Source organism: Phaenicophaeus curvirostris, chromosome 12 (genome assembly GCF_032191515.1).
Source record: "Phaenicophaeus curvirostris isolate KB17595 chromosome 12, BPBGC_Pcur_1.0, whole genome shotgun sequence".
Lineage (NCBI taxonomy): Eukaryota > Metazoa > Chordata > Aves > Cuculiformes > Cuculidae > Phaenicophaeus > Phaenicophaeus curvirostris.
In genome coordinates, this window is record NC_091403.1 from 13,411,272 (window position 1) to 13,431,499 (window position 20,228).

General features: G+C 41.4%; 2 protein-coding genes across 2 annotated transcripts in view; both read right to left on the reverse strand.

Annotated features, from left to right (window-relative positions):
• The window catches only part of LYSMD4 (LysM domain containing 4), a 106,201-nt gene that overhangs the window by 40,053 nt on the left and 45,920 nt on the right, over positions 1 to 20,228 (reverse strand). The gene's annotated exons all lie outside the window — the stretch shown is intronic.
• The window catches only part of ADAMTS17 (ADAM metallopeptidase with thrombospondin type 1 motif 17), a 173,220-nt gene that overhangs the window by 11,590 nt on the left and 141,402 nt on the right, over positions 1 to 20,228 (reverse strand). The window contains exons 20-21 of the mRNA XM_069867039.1: positions 13,512 to 13,716; positions 8,960 to 9,112 (exon numbers count right to left, since the gene is read on the reverse strand). Of these exons, the coding sequence (XP_069723140.1) occupies positions 8,960 to 9,112; positions 13,512 to 13,716 (358 nt within the window). The remainder of the gene's footprint in view (positions 1 to 8,959; positions 9,113 to 13,511; positions 13,717 to 20,228) is intronic.

Genomic DNA, 20,228 nt, shown 5'->3' on the forward strand with positions numbered 1-20,228 from the left:
AGTGCCCCTAAGTACTAGTGCAACACAGCCCAAGTGGATGCTAATGAGAAGATGTCATTTAATTCATTATACCAATCAGGCAGAATTTACTTCTCACAAGATTTCCAACTAGATTTCAAGAACAGGATCAAGCAGAGACATGAAATTATATGGTATTGCCACAGGGTGCCATATTTTAGCACACCACTTAAAGTGCATGTGCAATGTTTTGAGCTCCTGCAAGCACAAAGCAGGAATCCTCCAAACCTTATTCTACCCAAAAACTGCAAAGAAAGGAGATTGAAAACCACTTTATGTAAAGGCATAATTAAGCTGATTTTAAATAAACTAGGTAGAAATGGAGAACTACGTAACCAGGGGATCACGTAACTCAGCTCAGGCTCACTACTCGAGAATACACCTTGCTCCTGGAGCGGTGGGTGCTGCTTATGCTGAACAGTGTTTTTATGGGCTACAGTTCCACACTGAGTCCTGTTGCAGATATTAGCCTGAAAGCTCCACTGAACACATATTTCAGACATTCACCAGTTAATGATCAATGCTACCTAAATGCAATTTATTAAAAAGAAGTTTAAACTAAAGACTCCATTAGGGTTACTTAACTTCAGCAAGAGGCTGCTCGTGTTGCCATCTCAGTCCTGCCTGAGATTTCTCTAGACAGGGAGCTGCTCAGTTTTTGAAACATGTGATGCTGAATTAACACTGCACTTCATCTTTTTGCACAGCCAAACAGCAGGCTCATGCTAATTGCTCTTCAAAGATGTTGTGGAAAATCTTCACCTTAATGGCTCAGTAGTCATTATAAATCTCAAAAGACTATTGCAGAGACTGAAAAATTATAGCAGTCCTTGCTAGTGACACATATTGCATGTCATAAGGGTTCAAGGGGCAAAATCCTTTTCAGATGAGTAGAACAAACTAAATGTAACATCTCTGAGTAACTCAGAGAAAATGGATTCCAATATGTGAACAGGCTTGTCTTACATGCTTTCTTCTTTTTCACATTACAAAAAAAGAAAAAAAAAGAGTAAAAAAGTCATGATGGAATTGAATTTCCAATCCACTGATCTTGGTGGGAGGCTTTAATTCTCCGTCAAAAAAATGCACTTAATGAACCAGGCTTTTAAACAAAAAATATCAAAAAGGAAAAGTTATTCTTCCAATTAATAGGATCACTGGAGGCTGTATTGGAACATGAGACAATAATGCTGTGACAGAATGTGCTCCACTTCAAACAAAACACTGATGAATATGGGTTTTTTTCAGCACATTCTCCTTTACTAAGGAACCATCAAAATAATTTGTAGTATGGACATTCCCAGAAACTCCAGCAGAGATGAGCTGTGCAAACTGTTGCGCAAACAAGGAGCAGTCATTGCTGCAGACTTGGTTTCTGTAGCTTACAGTCCGCAGGGGGGATGACATGCCCAGCCAGCACTGTAGTCAGCATCTCCTCACTTTCCATGCCTACGTTTCCAACTACAGCTGCATCGACTCTGGCTGGCAGTTAGAATAGGTCTAGATAGAGGCCCAGCCTTACTTCAGTGCCATTATACAATATTTACACCTCTGACCATAGCTAAAGACATTTCATAGATGGGGGAACCAAAAATGAAAGAACAAAAGGGGTGGGATTCACCTTACTGAGCTCGCTCTGTTTAGGTTGTCCTTGCAGGCAGCAGACAGAGATCACCACTTCAAAGGGCAATTCAGCCCCCACTACAGAAAGGAAATAAAACTACCATTCGGAGCTGCCCAGAGTCTTACAATGACTGTACAAGGAGCCTAACAACTGCCGTCTCAAACAAGGCACCTGTCTGCTGCATGGCTAGGGCTCAGTGATGCAAATTCAATGAAGTGACGGACCCACTGCCTTACAGAAGTCTGTAGTTCATGTGAGTTGAACTCATACAAACTTTCCTTTCTTCCCTAAAATGCATATTTTCAGCGAAGGTATGAAAACGATATTTCTAGGTTTGTTCTCAAAAGTCTTTTCCAACCAAATGATTCTATGACTCTAAGTTGTTGGGAGTTAGCCATTGACTTTAGTGGGTCAGTGATTTGGCCCATGGTGGTATAAACAAAACTGATTCCACTGCAGCAAAAGAGAGGAGTGGCTTCTGCTTTGTAAAACAAACACTAGCTTTCTTTCACACAGAGATCTGTTTTATTCTATGCCTTTCCTCGATGGAGGTTAAACTAAAGGTAATGCTTTTAGCTCATCACAACTCAAAAAAGTAGCATTCTACTTCAGAAATGTAGAGCAACAGCTTTCTAAAGGGCTGCAAGAAATTTTTACTAGGGTACTGCCAACAATATTCCCAGACTGAGGTGTGTCCCTGGCTGGTATAACCAATTTTGTGCCATTTGTTCTCATGCTCTGCAGCAAAAGGCATTTTGAGATTAGCTGTTGGCAAGAAAAACTGAGGTTTGTGCATCAGTGATCACACTCCAGAGGAACAAACGATGGGGAACCACAATGAGCAGTACAACTTAGAGCAGTTCACGGGGCAGTAGTTTGGCTTAGAAGACTCTGATGCTTTGGCTCCTGTCATGCCTAGGACCAGAGAAGCAGAGGGTTTGAATACTAAAGCTTGTTGGGTCCTCTCCTGTCACATTCACCTTCTGGAGAACAACTGATTTGTATCAGTGACCTGTAGACAATCTTCCAGCATCGGTTTCTAGCTGTGGTGCTGAAGGCACCCGAGCAGCCATAAATCATGAAGTTGTTTGCTGAGCCAAAGTGAGTGAGCGGCAGGAAAGGATCTGTCAGATGCGCAACTGCAGTTTGAAGCGACAATCCCTCCTGCAGAGGTTTTTCTGAATTCAACAAGAAAAGTTATTTTCTCCAAGGTAGAAAAAGATGAACTTAGTTATGACCTTTATGAAGAATTAACAAGTTGTCCACAGTTTATTATAAACAGATGGTGACTCAAACCACGAATTTGTAATGAATGTTACAACAAAGGACAGTTTGCTTCTATATTTATAAAAGCTTTGAATATACCTCTCAAACCACAGCTGTCCTTGATTTACTCTTCTTATCATGTAATGTGAATTAATCATTAAAAGTGAGGCACATAGAGGATTTTGTTGATGTTCGCAAACATTTGGAACTTGGAAAACATGCCTTCCTGGCACTGGAAAGCTGCAGACTATTTAAAAAAAACAACAAACTCCAAACAAAACCCAACCCCAACACGTTTTTGGTGTACTACAAGGCTAAGGGTTTTATATCTTGGAGAATACAATCTACTGTAATCCAGCCAAGACAATTAATTTGCAATTACAAAATCCTTGTTACCACCCATTGTGATGAATGACTGCTGATCTTCAGTATGAAACACCTCAATGTCTGGCACAAACTCAGTAGTTTATAGGAGATTAGATTTTTTTTCCCTCCCTATTGTTAAATTCTCTTGGTATGAGAACCCACAGCCAGCTTTTCACAGGCTGAGCAAAATACAGTAAAGAAATTGGCAACTATGGATGTCCAGGGAGGGCAGGTGGCTATAGGTAATTTTTCAGATGTACTTTATCACTACTGACACTACTTGGCAGCAAGAATGTTTTTTTAACATCACACCTTGCCAAACTGATCCTTACTAGCACTTTCCAGTTTCTGGAGTGTACAACTTTTTGAATCCAGTGAAAGTTGTGCCAGGTGGTTATACGAGATATAAAGTGGTAGAAAAAAAAATCTCCTCTGCTTTCTCTCCTAGCTGAAGCCCAGCTCGACATGTTATGTATTTCTGTTTTCCCCTGAGATCACGAATCCATGATGGTTTCTACATGTGACCCAAAGATATTGCCAGGCCAGATTCTGATCTGCATGACATCGGCATAAGCCTGTATTAACTTAAATGGCTGAATTAATCTGGATTTACACTGATGTGAGAGAGACTGATATCTAACCCACTGTGCTAAGTGAGATCCTTGGCTTGTGGCCAATGAGTTGCAGGGGAGAATGAAAGACAGTTACCCTCAATTTACATTGGGTTACCCAAGATTAATAAAGACTTTAGTATTTACAGAGCACCTACTGTAACTGCAAAGAAAAAAATATAGGAAAGCCAATATATTACAAGGCTTCTATGTATCTTTCTTCCTCTAAAAATCTTTTCATTTGGCTATGTAATATAATAGGTTAACGAGCTAAATTGTTGCCTGAGGGACTGAAGTTGCACGTTTAAACTTCTACCCGCAATGCTGAAAATGCACCCTTGTGAAAGCCAGCACTGCCGATGAAGCTAGCGTGCCTTGCTTGTATAATTCTACCTTCCTTGATATAACAGCAGTTAAAAAGGAGAATACTAAAATAAATGGAACTGGGAACCCTGGACTTTCCTGTGCCATCAGCTTGAAATACTTCAGTCACGGGACAGAAACAGAGTATGCTGAGGCATATAAAACAGTGAAGCCATTAAGTAAAACTGGAAATGAAGAAAAATCCATAAAAATCTTGCTACGAATTGCTCCTGCTCTATAACCTTGCCTCTTCAGTTATACCCTAGAAAAGTCCCAAAGCCAACTGGAGAAAAGAAACCAAAAACTGCAGCCTTGGCCTGTACATTTGCTTTCTCTGCTGCTTTGTCTCTAGAGCAGAAGCGGAGAGAGCTGAGGACAGCGGGGAGGCCTTGGGTAGCTAAAGAGCAGTCCCGAGTGCTGTTCCCCTTCAAGCACAACTCATCTTTGTCACCACCGTAGCTGATCAATACATCAGGCCCGTGTCTCCCTGCAGCAGGCCAGCAGTGCACCCCAACATCACTGGGGATGTGGCTTTGCCACCGTGCAAGTCATGGCAACACTGGAGTCCCGCAGCTGAGCCCTTCAAGCACAGCCAGCAGCAGGCGAATGGCACAGACTCAGGCTGTGCATCCTGCTAAGCTTCCCGAGAGTCGCACGCATAAAGACACATTCTGCTCACTAGCTGCCTGCATTCTTCACAGGAATGTAATTCTTGACATACAGTTTGTCAGCAAAATACAATTCATCATGACAGAATGAACTACTGCCTTGCTAAAGCATCAAGAGGTGTATTTTCAGCAGCCTAGGAGTGTGAGACAAGTGCTGGGAAACCGAGCAACCGAAGTTTGTTCTTTTGACTAGTACTAACACAAAATGTAAAAATGTCTCCAGTGCTAGAAGGTTTAACAGCTCAGATTTCAAACAAGAAGGAACTATTTCGAAGTAGAAAGAGTGTATAAGATGTTTGTTTCTTTAGCTGAATGCAAACTGGATGTGGAATTTCCTTTTGGAAGAAACGCCTGAATGGCAGATGGCTTGGATTCCCGTTTGTATATTGCATCATATATAAAAAAGGATGATATAATGAATTGCAATTTGGAAGAATCCAGGCAACAGTAAAGAAATGATTTCAGGTTAACACCTTTGGTGGGTCTCTCACTGTGCAATCTGTCCTTCTACTAGGCCTGAAGACTCCTGGGCCAGGTCCAATTTAGTTATGAATTCATAATGCTAATTCTGTGTCTGTTTAAAATGCTAAAAATAATAACTATATCACTTGCAGATAAAGGTTTTAAAAGAGAAGTTGCATCAGTGCAGAGAAGTTGGAAGTTTAATAGCAGTGGTAACGGAGATTATACATCATTACCAGTAACAGAACAACACCCTGTCTTTAGAATGACAGTAGCCAGTCTGTTAATCCCATGCACTGGACTAACAGTAGCTTCAAAAATATTTATAACAACTTTACAGACCTGGCCGTATGTGTTTGCAAAGTGAACCAGATATATCAGTTCCTCCTGCAACACTTGAAATGTGCTGCGAATACATTGGGAATACACAAATATCACAGCCAAAACTGCTGCTAAATCTGCTCATTAGCTCCAAATGCTTTCCACAGCTATAACAGGCAGTGAGCATCATCTGCAAATAAACCTGACAAGAAATGGAAGAAAATTCCTCTTCTTCAGAGTGTGGACAGGCAATGGCTGCAGAGCCATTCCTAAGGCCTGTGGCTGGTAGACACAGGTTAGAGATCAGCATGGCCATACCTCCATCCCTCACCTCTCCTACACAGAAGTGGATCCAGAGCCTGAGAACAGAAAGCCACAACCTGTCTGGCACAGATTTGGAGCTTTTACTACCGCCCAGTCACGCACCTTCTGAAGGCAACAGAATCTAAGATCTTACGAAGGATAACCATGTCCATCACTGTCAGATATGAACTGAGTTACCTATACAGTGCTGTCCACGTATTCTGTTAATACTGCTGCTAATAACATAAAAATACCACCTGCACAGTCTGTTCTATTTACAAGTTGTATGTGGAATTTTTAAATGATGTTTTGCCTCTTTCTTACATGACTTCCCAGTATCTTCAAATGATCTTGGCTTGGAAGATTAAGGCGAAGCCACCATGCAAGCTGTTTGCACATCAGGCATCAAAGCCCCTTGCTTTAATCTGTGATAATTACTACTGTGAGTTAACTATCACTTCCCTGATGATTCTTACCATTAAGTAACAAATACATTAATTTCAAAAAGTTGTTGCTTGTTCTGAGATCAGTTTGTATTAATAAAAAAGTTTCCATCTTAGTCAGCACAAAGTGCTCTCACAGCAAGTTTTACAGCACCAGCAACAAATGTTTTACAATGGAATTTTACCCTGGAAGTATGAATTTTAAAAGAGTTCACTATAATCTAACTGCTGCAGATTTTGTGCTTCTTCTTAAAGACGGGAGACAAGAAGCTGGACAATAGCTAGGAAATGCCGCTGAGAGCTGTAAAGGCTCTCCCTCTAAGTGTCATCCCTGCATTAAAGCTTCTGGATCCTCATGAAGAAAATCTTTTGCTCAGGATTTGCAAAGAATTGAATTCCACATCACGTATTTCAGCTACCTGGATTTCTGGGACAATACATTTTTGTCAAAGAACTGCATCTACTCATACCTTCTTCTAGCAATCCAGTAGAGCCTTCTGTTTATGCCTCTTACTCAGAGAATAAGAATCTAATTCTGTGTTCTAAATGTCCAGTCAGAATTAACCAATATGTCTAGAATTTTAAATGCTTATTATAACCCAAATCTAAGTCCAAGAACATCCTGCTGGACTCACACAGGGTGAAATTCCTGGGAAGCAGAGAGCTGGCACAAGCTCTCTGCAGACAGAAGCAGGCCACATATGCAGCTTTTGTGCCCTTCTGTACAGGGAGGATCCTGATCCAGAGTTAAGAACTGCAAACAAGTGATTTTGCACTGATCCTGTCCTGCTCGCATACAGACAATAAATCCATCAACGAGGCTATTTACAGTGACCAATGTATGATTGCAGCCTTTCTAGTAGCGAGCCAAAATCTTTATCAGATTGGAACCAGTCATACAATACTGAACTTTAAATCCATGTAATCAGTGAATACATAATTATTTCATATTCCTCCCCATAAAGAGAATCCGGGTCAGTTTGCATGCCAAAATGTTTTAAAATCCCACAAATAAATAAACAATGTTATTTCACCTGTTAACACACAAGAACTGTTTGTTTTGGCCAGCCTGCATGGACTCTTGTGTGCCAGGTTATGAATAAAATAATGTTCAATACTCTAAACATTCTGTGATACAAATTCCTGGCTCAGCATAAATGCAGACCTTTTGTATGTGGCGGGTTCTTAAGGTTTTCTCCATTTCTCTTAAATCCATGTATTAGTGACAGAGTACATCTATAAATATTTGTAATTCCTAATCACAATGTAAAAAAGATGCAAGAGCAGATAAGCCAATTTGCTCATCATGGGCCTCTGTTTCACTGGATTTTGCTTGCTGGAGTTTGGGTTTTTGGAAAGCAAAATGCAACTACTGTATCCCAGTGGTTTCTGCACATGCTGTACATTCCAGAACAAAAAGTAGGCTTTCTATTTAAAGAACAGTACAGTTGCAAAGATAAGATAAAACCAAACTGGAATATAAGATTTCTGGGAGACTGTAGGTTTTTTACGCAAACTTGATGTCAGTAATGTAAAGGACGCTTTATGAACACCACTGGCAAAGGCTGCGTTTCTCACACTGCCAGGCTTCCCTCCCAAGCAAAACTACCTGTTACTTTAAGACCAGAATGCAAACACAGAACAGACTCTGCTCTGGTTTAATCCACTGCATTCAGGAACTAATTCCAGTGATGTCACCAGAGAAGCTCAGTTCAGACGGGCCTAAGTCAAGGTAAAGTCCAGCCCTGAGAAAAAGACTGATGGTTTTGGCTCTGCCTTTAAATCAATGGTTTGCTTTCATTTCAGGTGGTTGGAATAAGTCTACAAGAACTGCTCTCCCAAACCTTCAGAGTCATCACTTTGTGGAATATGAAGACTAAGGCCCAGCTCTTCTTCTCAGCTCCATATTGATGCTTTGAGGGAGATAAAACTCTTCCTTTTTCTCAGTGACTGGATTCCTAACTCATATTAGTGCATACTTACACTCAAGGAAACCAACCTTCTGCTATTTTAATTTTTAGCTTGCCCAGGCGTGGCACAGGACACCTCCTCACTTCCCTGCACTCCTGGAAGACACTGCTAACGAACTCTTTTCTGTAGAATTTAATCTGCTAGCCAGAACTGTTCAGAGTTTGTTTTTTGAAACATGGAAAGCACTTTCAGCATCATCTATAAAGTAGTTTTTTGACACTCAAGAGTCCACATGTAGTGGGAATCCTGTGTAGGTTTTGCCTTTGGATGGTTAAGCAGTCAATTCATACTCACTTCTATCCCATTTGGAATACACTTCTTGAAAATTTGCTAGGTCATATCCATAGCCCGTGTTGCAATGTTTGGGATGCAAATGGCATGAGGGGAAAGTTTAAATCCCAGAAAAACCTCCAATTAAAACCAGTTAAACCCCTTCCTTTTCAAAGTATTTAAACAGCAAATTAATGCAGACAGCACACTGAAGCACAGCACTCTGACATCTTTGTACTTAGAAAGAAAATACCATGTAGTGTTCACTGCTACCTTAGACCAATCGCCTGTTTTCCACTCGTAACAGCCTGTGTGATCCTCACACTCCTCCTCATCTCTTGGCCTGGTGGCTGCATCACATTTTCCTTGAGAATTTGTGCACGTCACTGTTCTTTTCTGAATCCCCTTGCCACAGTCTGCTGAGCACTGCAAAACAACAGGTATTTGCTTTCTGTTACATGATGCTTAGGAATGATAACTTTTATCTTGGTAACACAGCTAAAAGGAAAAGCTGTCTTTATGAACACAGAGGGAAACTGATAACCCCTAAGATTTTCCCTCAATAATCTAAGCCCCCTTCAAACATAAAAGAGTAATTTGATAAGCATGATATTCACTTGTGGAATATTTTACTTATGAAACATGGTAATACTGAAAATCGACCTTCTTTGAAAAACAATCAGCTGGTGTTTTGCTAGAAATGGTGTTACAGATGAAAGAAACCACTAAATCTAATGTTTAAGAGCTCATCATTCTTACTGAAAGAGGATACATTGAGATATACAACACAGAACTGCCACATCCCTTGATGTATCATGGAAGTAACACGATGGTGATGAATGCATTTTTAAATCACAGAAGCACGAGAGCACTGTTACACACACATTTCTGCAGCACAGTTAGTACACACCATGGCAAAGTCACAGTTCTCACCCATGTTCCCATGTGAAACACATACCTGACCTTCACTCTTCTTTTTGCCATATCCTCATCACCATTTTATTTCCAAAGTACTTCAAATGTACCAAGCGGGTTGCTCAGGAGAGGCATGATACAGTGTTGTGATCAGCTTCCAGCTGTGGCCAGCAAGCTAACCACAGACATCAGCAGCATTGAAAGAGACACTTCACAACACAAAAAGCATAAGCAGGGACTGTTTGAAGTCCTCTGAGAAGGCAGCAGGCTAGTAGAGCTGCTAGAATCAATTCCTGAAGAAAGACTCGATTCAAGCACTCGGACACTCCCACAGACGTTTGTGAGAGTCAGCACCAACTGTCCTCCAAACGTTTTTGTGCTTGAGCACTTTGGAGGTAGCTTCTAAAGAGCAAGGATATCTGGTCACTCAGTTGTTATCTCTGCCAATGGTTGGCTGGAATTTCTGTTTTACTGGGCAATTTGTCTTGATATCTGTACTAGGTGGGGAAAGGAGACTGGCCTGAACCAAACCAGAGACCTTTGGTTTTAAATACCCAGTTTGATAACAGAGTACTAAGATCTGCTGATGCTGTCACGGCATCCAAATGCATGCTGCCACACAAAGCATAGCTAGAGCTGTTTGCTCTTCATTTTCATGCCACTGCAGTGGTTAAGAGTGAGAAATGTTCTTGAAGAGCCACTGGGGACAGGTGGGTGGAAAAATGATCTATGTACCAACCGAGATAAAAACTAACCTCCTCTAGCCTGTTGAGTTCTCCCCTTCAGGGGATCAGCATGGAAAAGACAGTTGATTCGACACTGAATAAATAGTGAAGATATGAGATATTCTGTGAGGTCTTTTGAACACATTCCAAGAAGCGTCTCCATCCAGGGGGTCTACACTGGAAACAAGCGTCAGCTTGATATAAATTACACCAAATGGACAAATCTCAGCATGCCTGTCTAACCATCTTAAAAATACAATTGAGGCAGTTCTGACCTGCTGGCCTTGTTAAGGACATGAATGACAAGCGTTTATAAGCTGGCAAGGAAACAAACTTGCCTTCGAATACTTCGGAGCACTACAAAGCGACTTCTTGAAAATCTGGGAAACCTTCCACTTAATTTACTGTGTGCTGCTCATGGCATGACCTCCTTACGGATGTAACATCTTTGTAACAAGCACAACTGCACAGGTCTGCTAGATATGGGGATGAATTCTTCCAGGCTTTGCAGAATTCCTGAAACTGCTTTGCTGGACTCCTCAGAGCACAAAACTTGCCAGAGATCCCAGACTGCAGCTCCCAAAGACTCCCAAGTCTTCCTTTGGGAACCGATTCTAGCAGGAATCAGTAAATGGTACCTTGAAGCCATGAATTTGCCCCAAGTTGTATAGTTTCCCAAATCATACATAATTTTCCCCAGTCCTCATGGTAGACTCTGCAGGGTTGCACTCATTCATCTCAAACTACAAAATACAATATATAAAAGCTTTCAAATGGTCCAATTTACTCAAAGTAAATCAAACTGAAGTGGGAGTATTTTTCACAGTAGGAGAAATCTCTAGGTGGGTTTTACAAGCAAGTCTGGGAAAAACACCAACTGTTTGTTCTTCCCACAAGCTTTTAAGTCATTCACAGATTAATACTGCATATACTTTCCTAGACAAAACAGCATTTGCAAAAGGTTTCCAACAGATCTTTGGTGGTCACATATAAATCACCCTTTTTAAGAGGTTTTTTTCTTTCTTCAAGTTCTCTGTCTTCATGAAGAATTTCTTAACAGATAGATTTTACAGAGATTCTGCAACAGAGCAGTCTACTAAATAACATGCGTGGCCCCAGAGTGTCCAGATGAGATCTCCAGGTCTTATTTTATTAACAAGTTACTTAGTCAAATCCCACACAGTTTTGTAAAGAAGCAACACAACTTTGCAGTTAAGATACAGCTCCTTTATTTGAAAGAAGTCCTTATTTTGTTTCTACTCTAGTTCCTTAAGAGTAGAAACATTCATTTTTTTTTCTGACGGTCTCTAAAAATGGGTTGAGCAGAACTTGGTCCAAAACAATCTCAAGTGTTTGGCAATAAAAGGCGAACTTAATTTTTTCCACAGTGAAGATTATATTGGAATTTGCTTGGAAAACACACATTTTTGACTGGGGACCAGACATCAGTGTGGTCAACAGTTTTCTGTTGTATAACCAAAACGTCCAAAAACATACATGAGGAAATGTATTTATAAAATCATACTACTACTGTGATATTTACTCACAACATCAGATTAAAAGGATTAAAGTGATTACCACTGATGAAAAACCTAGGTGTGAGAAGTGTTCAAGCTGGCAGAGCATCAAATGTGTCCTGGAGTCAACTGTGCTACATAACAGCAGAAATGTGCCAGAACAAGAATAAATTTAAAATCACAGGCGGACAGTTAGAGACACAACAAAACCGGAATAAATTTGGGAAAATGATCTAAAAAATAAGTATTTGCAAGCGATTTATGTGGTAACAAACATGGAAGATTTCTTCTCTGGAAAAAGTATCCTGCAAATTGGCTTACTCCAGGTCATAAAAGGAGAGAGAAGTATGTAGGATTGTTAACAAAAGACCCCATGTAAAACAGGTAGGAACTGCATCATACAAATAGTCACAGCTGGAAACAGTTCAGCTGGTTCAGCTATAGGAAATAATGTGGGCACCATCTGAAAGAGACTTCTGTAACACACAAAGACCTATCAGGCACATTGCTAAAACTTTGGTGAGTTACTCCACATCTTTTGAAATGATAGAACTCAGAAAGAAAATGAATTTCATGCATTAGTGAACAGAGTCAGTGTCCTGTGGAAAGGAAATACTACTCTCACTTAACTGTCATCTCACTTGCCAAACAAAGATTTCCTGTTCAAAAGGTGGACAATGGAATCACATTGTGTTTGTTAAGAGACACTGTTTCTCAGTGCAAGATCCCTTGTATCCTGAGCCTCTGTGGCTTTTAAGAACATTTCTAACAATAATATTTTGCAAAAGCTCTTTGACAATGTTTTGAACTGGAGCTCGCTGTTTCAAAACAGAGATGAATAACATGGAAAGGTCCTTTCCAGAGAAATGGCTGTTGCTGCGGCCCATAACACAGCCAGTTTGGAATGAGAGCAGAAGAGCTGTAAGCACTACGCCAAGAGTGAGAAGATCTTCTCATTCTGATGAGCCTGGCAGATATGATATCAAAACCAACATGGACATCCTATTAGGACTGTCACTCACAAGGTACCCGACAAAGTTGCCCTGTATTAGCTCAGTCCTGGTCGTGAAATGCAGACAAACTCGCAGTTCACTCTGTAGCTAAACAAAACACAGGCTGTCTAGACCACACATCATTTATATCTGAAATGCTTTTATAATACCTGACAATAATTTCTCAACTCTCTGCAACTACATGGGGATGCACCTTTTAGACAAAGTGTAACAGAGTCTTTTCCATGTTCCTGAAATTACACAAAAGAAGGTTGGACAAGGCCCAGAGTTTTTGCATTCTCTGTAACATGCAGACGCCTGACAACGCTGGTATTTGTTTCATATTGCATTTCAATGGAACCAGAAGCCCTGGTGGGTTACTACACTTCTGGCCTCAGGTCAGTCGAATGTTTTTTCCTTGCTGGTCAGAGTTTTCAGATGGAAATATATAGTTATTAAAGCATGATACCTAAAACCTGCCTTAATGACTCATTCAGTATAGAATACAAACCTCAGTTCCAAACTGATCCGTCTCAACAAATGACAGTCCTACCCAGTGCCCCAATACTGTGAGGCACTAAGTATGGTGATCATGAGAACGTGCTTAATTTTAAGTATTTAGCTAGGTCAGGGCCAGCTGTGTGCAGTCTGGCTTCTTGTTGAATCAAGTTCCTACCTTTGACCACTCTGATGCTTCCCAGATAGAAAGGCAGTCCCGTCCTTCACAGCTTTGTACTGTAGCTGGTTTGTTGCCCAGGCAGTAGAGGTCTCTCGTGTTAACGTAGGTGCCATTTTGCAACTGATAAACACAAGTCACTTCCCGTTGCTGGACACCTTTCTCACAAGTAGCAGAGCAGGGACTCCAATGGCCAGTCACCCACCTGGGAAGGAGGCAGAGAAGGAATGTTTAAAAACTGGTGGGATAAAACATTATGCTTCACTTAAAAACAGTGAGAAATGGGCAACTCTTCTGGGTTCTTCAATGGTGCTGTATTGCTGTTACACTGAGATCATCTGATCACCTTCAGGAGCTGTCAGTGTGTAAAGCAAATGTCCACTCTTGTCTCCAAGCTAGACTGAAACACAAACTCTGCATAGCTCCCTTTAACCCCCAGTCTCAACAATGTGGCTGTATTTTCCCCCCAGATAAAGACAGACTTGTTTGCAGACCATCCTACCCCACAAATATTGTTGCTTTTGAGATGTACCTGGGAAAAACTGCTGCGTCTGCATGCACATCTGGACAGTGGAGCGGAGCTGTGCAGAGAACCCATACTCACTGTGCACTACCTGGGATGGTGCTATGGTCAGGCACCTACCCAACATGGCCTTCTCGCATCCAAGACCAGAGTTACCTTCGCTACACCTACACTGTATGACCTCAAAGCACACAAATCCTCTACACTCCAGCCTATTAGAATGCAAAGACATCTCCTGTCTCACTTTTAGTTCACCCTCTTGCAGCTGCTGGTGGGATTTCACTTTTCATAGTTGGACTTTCCAGGATGTGTGGCCTAAAAAATGGAGAATAACTGGCCATATCCATTCTTAGAAAATCTGAATTGCATTTAACTGCCAAGGCTCAAGAAGTACTTAAAAAATCCCAATGTCCTCCCTACAGAAGGGATCCTACAATGTTGTTTCAAGCCTGGCACGGCTCACAAGGATGTGCCATAACCCAGTCTGGATGGGGGCAGGGGTATTTCCCTACGCCCATCATTTCTCTGAGCTTTTGGGATTCATTTACTTTGTAAGCACATTTCAGTAGCCATTTCCTTCCCCTTTGATCAAAGGGTGCTGTGAACAAATACATGGCCTTTTTTTTTCCCTGTTGTTTGCTTTGTTACGTCTTTAAAGGTTCTTTGGCAAAGATTCAGCACAAGGTTGTGAGGTGTTCGGGGTTCTTCCAAAGGAACCACTGGTGCTGTGAGCAGTCTCTGGCAGTGGGCATGAAAGGGAAATGACACAAACTCACACCACTGTCTTCCTGCTCAGTATAGGGCTAACTGCAAAGCTCCCACTGACTCCAGCAAGTGCTGGAAGCACTGCTGTGGTTGGAGCCAGACAGCGAATAAAATGCCTAAGAAGAATCAGAATTAGGAATGCAGGGAGCAACATTTTCCTAAAGACAAGCAGCATCCATCTTTACGCTTCCTGCAATCTGTCAGTGAGGAACATGCTTTCTGTAATTACAAGCATTCCTGGAAGAAGTGAAAGACTGGAACAATAACTGTGCAGGCGCTGCACACCAGAAGGCTATCATGCCCTTCCCACCAGGTAACTGACCTTCTAGCCTGTTATTTAGGACTGTCATCTAGATTAGTATCCTTACACCATGAATCTTGTCACTCCATCTTGGGTTGTCTGTTATGATAAATGGTTCAAATAAGACTTCCCAAAACCAGAACTCTGCTCAGGAGTACTATTTCATTTTGACGGAGGCTCCAATAGCCCAGGCAGAGCACCATACATGCCAACTTATTAACTGCATTTCTTTTGAAGGTGCCATGTAACTTCTCCTAAATGAACCAAAGAGCTATTTCCCATCTTACCATTCCTGAACAGTAAAAAATTATTTCAGCCAATTTGTAGAAACATCTTAACTTCACAGAATCACAGAATCACAGAATGACCTGAGTTGGAAGGGGCCCACAATGATCATTCTGTCCAACTCCTATCCCTGCATAGGACTTGGTGCTCTTGTCATGGATTCATTTACCAAATGCTGTGACTGATGACCTGCTGTGGCAGCACTGATGACTGCGCTGACGGTGAAGGCAGAAGCCATTTGGTTTGAGCAGGACGGGACAGGGCAGGCCGGCCACCTGTCTTTTGTAGAACAGGGATCCGCTCAGATGTTTCTGTGAATTTAAAGCAGTTGACAGTTCTGCAAATTTCCATTGGCTAAAACAGCTGGCAAGACACCAAACACGTTCCTCTAGACAGTAGAGGTGATGCATCTCTGTGGGTGAGTGCTTGGTATTTTGCTTACGGAATAGGAAAATACCAGCTGGGTAATCAAATACTAGGACTGAAAGACTGACGAAAATAGCCTCGAAGTGCCGAAATCAGTGTTTAGGAAAATTAATAGCCAGGCTCTCTTCATATCAGCTGGGCTCTGCCCTATCTGAGCAAGTGTGGAGGCAGCGATCTAGCTGGGTGAACGCATGGAGGGGGAGAGGGTGACTTTGCTTTGTGGGTTGAATGTGAGTCCCAGGGCCAGGAATTGTTTCTGTACAGGCTCTGTTGAACTAATACTCACTTCAGCACTGTACTTGCATTATGATCTACAGCTACTGGCAAAGGAAAAAGGGACTGAAAGCAAAGAAGAAAGATAAAAATACATTCTTGGGAGAGGCTGTCTGTGAGCTTGCATTTAGGATGGGCAGCATGCAGCATGCCAACTATTTCCAGGACACCTTGAGAAGTAAGGTTATGACTTTCCTTTCAGGAAGGAAAATTCCTTTTGTAATGGTTTTTTTTTGTTAATGCTATTGTGGAGGGGAGAAATCATCTTGTTTCTACCCTGTTCAGTGGTCTCTAGTTAGTGCTGCCTGAGAACAGATATGACAGAGTGTAACTGGAAAACTGGTATAGGAAAAACAAATACTGTCATCACCATAAAAACAATGACTGCACAGGGCATGAGCCAAAACCCAGGGAATCAATACAAAGCTGTGCCTGTGCTGAAAACGCAGTCTCCAGCTCTTTTGTCAGAGTGGCATCTGCACGGCCAGCTTTGACTACTGATCCACTACATCCATCCCTGATGGTTACAAACACGGTGGGGCTGTACTGTAAGGGATCTCTGACAGATCACAGCCCACTCCATCCTACTTGTGACAACTGGTGCTAACATGGAATCAAAACACTCAGAAACTAAAGGCTATTTTAAAGTGGTGAGTTTGGTTGCATACCCAAGAAACAAGTGACAGATTCAATGTTTAAACAATAACAATATCAGTGAAGTCGGCTCTTTTCAAAGGCATCAAGAGGGTGATCACTTTGACCACAAAACTTCATCCTCTCAATGAAATCTCTGCTTGGTTCAACAGCTTGTAAAAACAATCCAGCAAACAAGTAAATGTGAGTTCTACAAGCAATATTGGCAGTGCCCTGATCTTCCCCCCAAATCTCCCAATGTCCCCCTCATAGGCAGCTGAAAATATTATTTTAGTGCCTGTAAGAGACAGGGTCACTGCAACTATATCTCAACATCATTAACAATCAAAGTGAAAAGACAAGCGATTTACTGATGAAGTGATTAAATAGGAAAATTCCTGACAGTTTCCTATTTGGTAAAGGAATGTGCAGCATGGCATTAGCACAATTACTATCTGCAAGTAGTACAAACAGGGAAGAAAAATGTGATGTACAAATAGTATCACATTATGGTTACTATTAAATTACACTACAGACAGATTTTCCTCTTTACACTGTCATTACAGCTTTTGAACCCACCTGGATATGTTTAAGAATGAGACTTACTTCTCATTTTTTGTAAAAATGGAATTTTTCTTATGACAGTGTGAAAAATAATTCCAGTGTTCTAACTGAAAACACCAAGCTGGCTCTATTATTAAGCCAATTAACTGTTGTACACTAACCCCTGGGTATATCATATAGAGCAGTTGGCTTCCAGTTATGTTTTAAGCCTGTAAACTGATATTAGGGATTGCTGGACACCACAGTTCTTTTCAATTTGGTCTTTCCCTCCCAGGTTAACCCTCTCTTCTGTTGGACCATGTGAATGCTCTAGCTGGAGCCCCTGGAGAGCCTCTCATTTTTCCTACAAGCCCTGATTTATGTGACAAGCCCACTCATCTTTCTCACAACCATAGAACTGGCTTTATCCATGGTATTATTTTTTGTAATCTTACCTCTATACAAGATTGAAGAGCGAGATGATCCCTGCTAGTGGTTAGATTTAGGAAGAAAGTGATGAGCTTTTAAACACAGATTTTTTAACCCAGTCAGCGGCTGTCTCTCTTGCTAAATATGCCCAGAAGGATGTGTTTTTCTATAGCCTTAAAAAGCTGCGATGGGTAGGACATGCAACCTGAGAGGGCTGTTTTAAATCTTTGTCTTCTGAGTCTTCCTCAACTTCTGACCCCTCAGTATCTCTGCTGAGAAACTGGGAGTTCTTCTTCTAATCTGCTTTGGCAACGCTCATCTGGCAGGCCCCTGGAGCAAGTCTGAAATATCTTCTGGAGGTTCAGTTCATCATTTGATCTTTCTATGATCTGGATTAGTCATTAACCTTGAATTATCCATTCTGCCTACTTGCCTAAGACTCCCACATTTTCTAGGAAAAGAACTGCCTACAACACTGTGTGCATAAACCCAGGGGAGATGAATGTCCGCAAATTAAGACTCAGGGCTTGGGGAAAAGTGCTATGAAGATAAAACGGGTCTAGGCTGAAGGATGGGGTGGAGGAGCGCAATCCCAAGACATGGGGTCACTTTTCAGAGATTTGTAGCCTCTTATAACATAAAGCCATTACATGTTGTAGGGTGAACATTGCAGCCCACTAAATTTCACCTGGTTATTTCCGTCTCGAGCCCTGCAGGAGACTGGTGCCTGCAGGCTGGTTCAGGTCCACTAACAGAACATCCATGACATTCGCATGTGCACTCACTACCTACAGGGATAGCATTACTTTTGTTCCTTTCCCAATACTAGAGTGGAATTCTTTTCCCTGCTTTCTCTGTAATTGCTTGGATGTGACCAAAGACACATTTGCACAATTTTTCTGATTTTATTAAACCTGTTTTTTTTTGAACTGGCTCTTAACTACAACTAGTGAAGAGCCTGTACTACTGAATAATATACCAGAGGAAATTTGTTTCTAAACAAGACATAGCTCGTCTAAAAAATCACTTGTAACAGAAACTAATCTAAAGCAGTGTAATTTGAGGGCTCTGTTTCTAACAGATTTTATCACGTACCTTCCAGTTTAACATACACTGTTGCACTACTGTACAGGTGAGGATAACTCCATATCTGGCTAGGACTAGTTATCTTTAGCACCAGTTTGTGTTGCAAAATCACACCAAAGTTGCTCTTAGCATTCTGAGGCACGTGGGTGAAACTGTGCCTCTGCAGATATCAGGCAAAACTCAGACTAACTTGCACTAGGGCCAGGAATTCACATTGAATAATTTTAACAAGGAGAATTGGAAAAGATTTCTGGGAATCAGTCACGTGGAATTGACAGCCAGATATTTTTTGCTTACAGCTATCAAACTAAGTTCATGCTTAAGTATGTAGAAGCAAGAAAATACTGTTTACAAATGGACTCACAATTTCCATGAAATATGCACACTATGCTATTGTACATATCTCTCCCTACACACTCACGAAACTCTCCACCATCTCTCTGCTGTACTGGGGTCAAAATAATCAGGTGAATCTTGGCTTTTGGGAACAGGTTGTGCCACACCCAGTCACTAGAAGGGTATTTTTTTTTTTTTGGAAGAAACTACAAGGAGTCTAGTAGAATAATACAGCTGCTAATGTCGAAAGTACGACTCCAAGACTAACATTCCTGTCTGATTGCCTTTATAAACAGTGCTCAGTAATTTTCCAGTACAGTAGTCATTCTGCTAACAGACTTGCCAACTTTTGCTCACACAGGTTTCTTTTTTTCTTTAGTGATCATCATTTTGACAGCTTTTTTTTTTTTTTTCATTTCCCATCAATTGGAAGAGCAGCCACAGGACAATGTTTTATAATCTGCATGCGCCTCAGGAAGTTTTATTTTTTGAACAGAAGACATGGCATTCTTCCTCCTCCCTCCCCCAGATCAAGCAGATCACTGAATTTCTGAGGACTCAGTGTAGCGTTGGCCTGAGTAAGTGCCCTCCCTTCCTGCTGGCACCTGTGTCACTACATTAAGACACACAATATCAGCGCTCGCAGAGCCCTTTTGCAGTGAGTTATTCCTACCCTGATCCATGGCTGGTGTATCTTTGATGCTGCACTCCCAGCCTTTCAAGGAAGGCAGCGCCTCTTCCTCAGCTCACACCATGGGATACAAACAGTGTGGAGAACATTACAGCAGGCAGCAGTAGGAGTGAATTTCACAATGTCCTGCTAATCCTTCTTTGTGGGTAAAGACTACACTTGGTCTAAAGAGCCTCAAACCAGAGAAGCACAGACCATCTGACATTTTAAAACAAGGAAATGATCAACCGTAAGGTTGTTGAGTCCAAACACTATAATGGGAAAAACAGTGATGTAAGCCCCTCTTGGGGGTTTACACTAATGCTAAGAAACCTGTCTCATGACTCCATGTGAAAACTAATGCCAAATTAACTTCTGCTCTAGCAAGTCACCTTGACTTATTTGATATAAATGCATTTCACAGTAGCCAACAAGTCCTCCTCATTC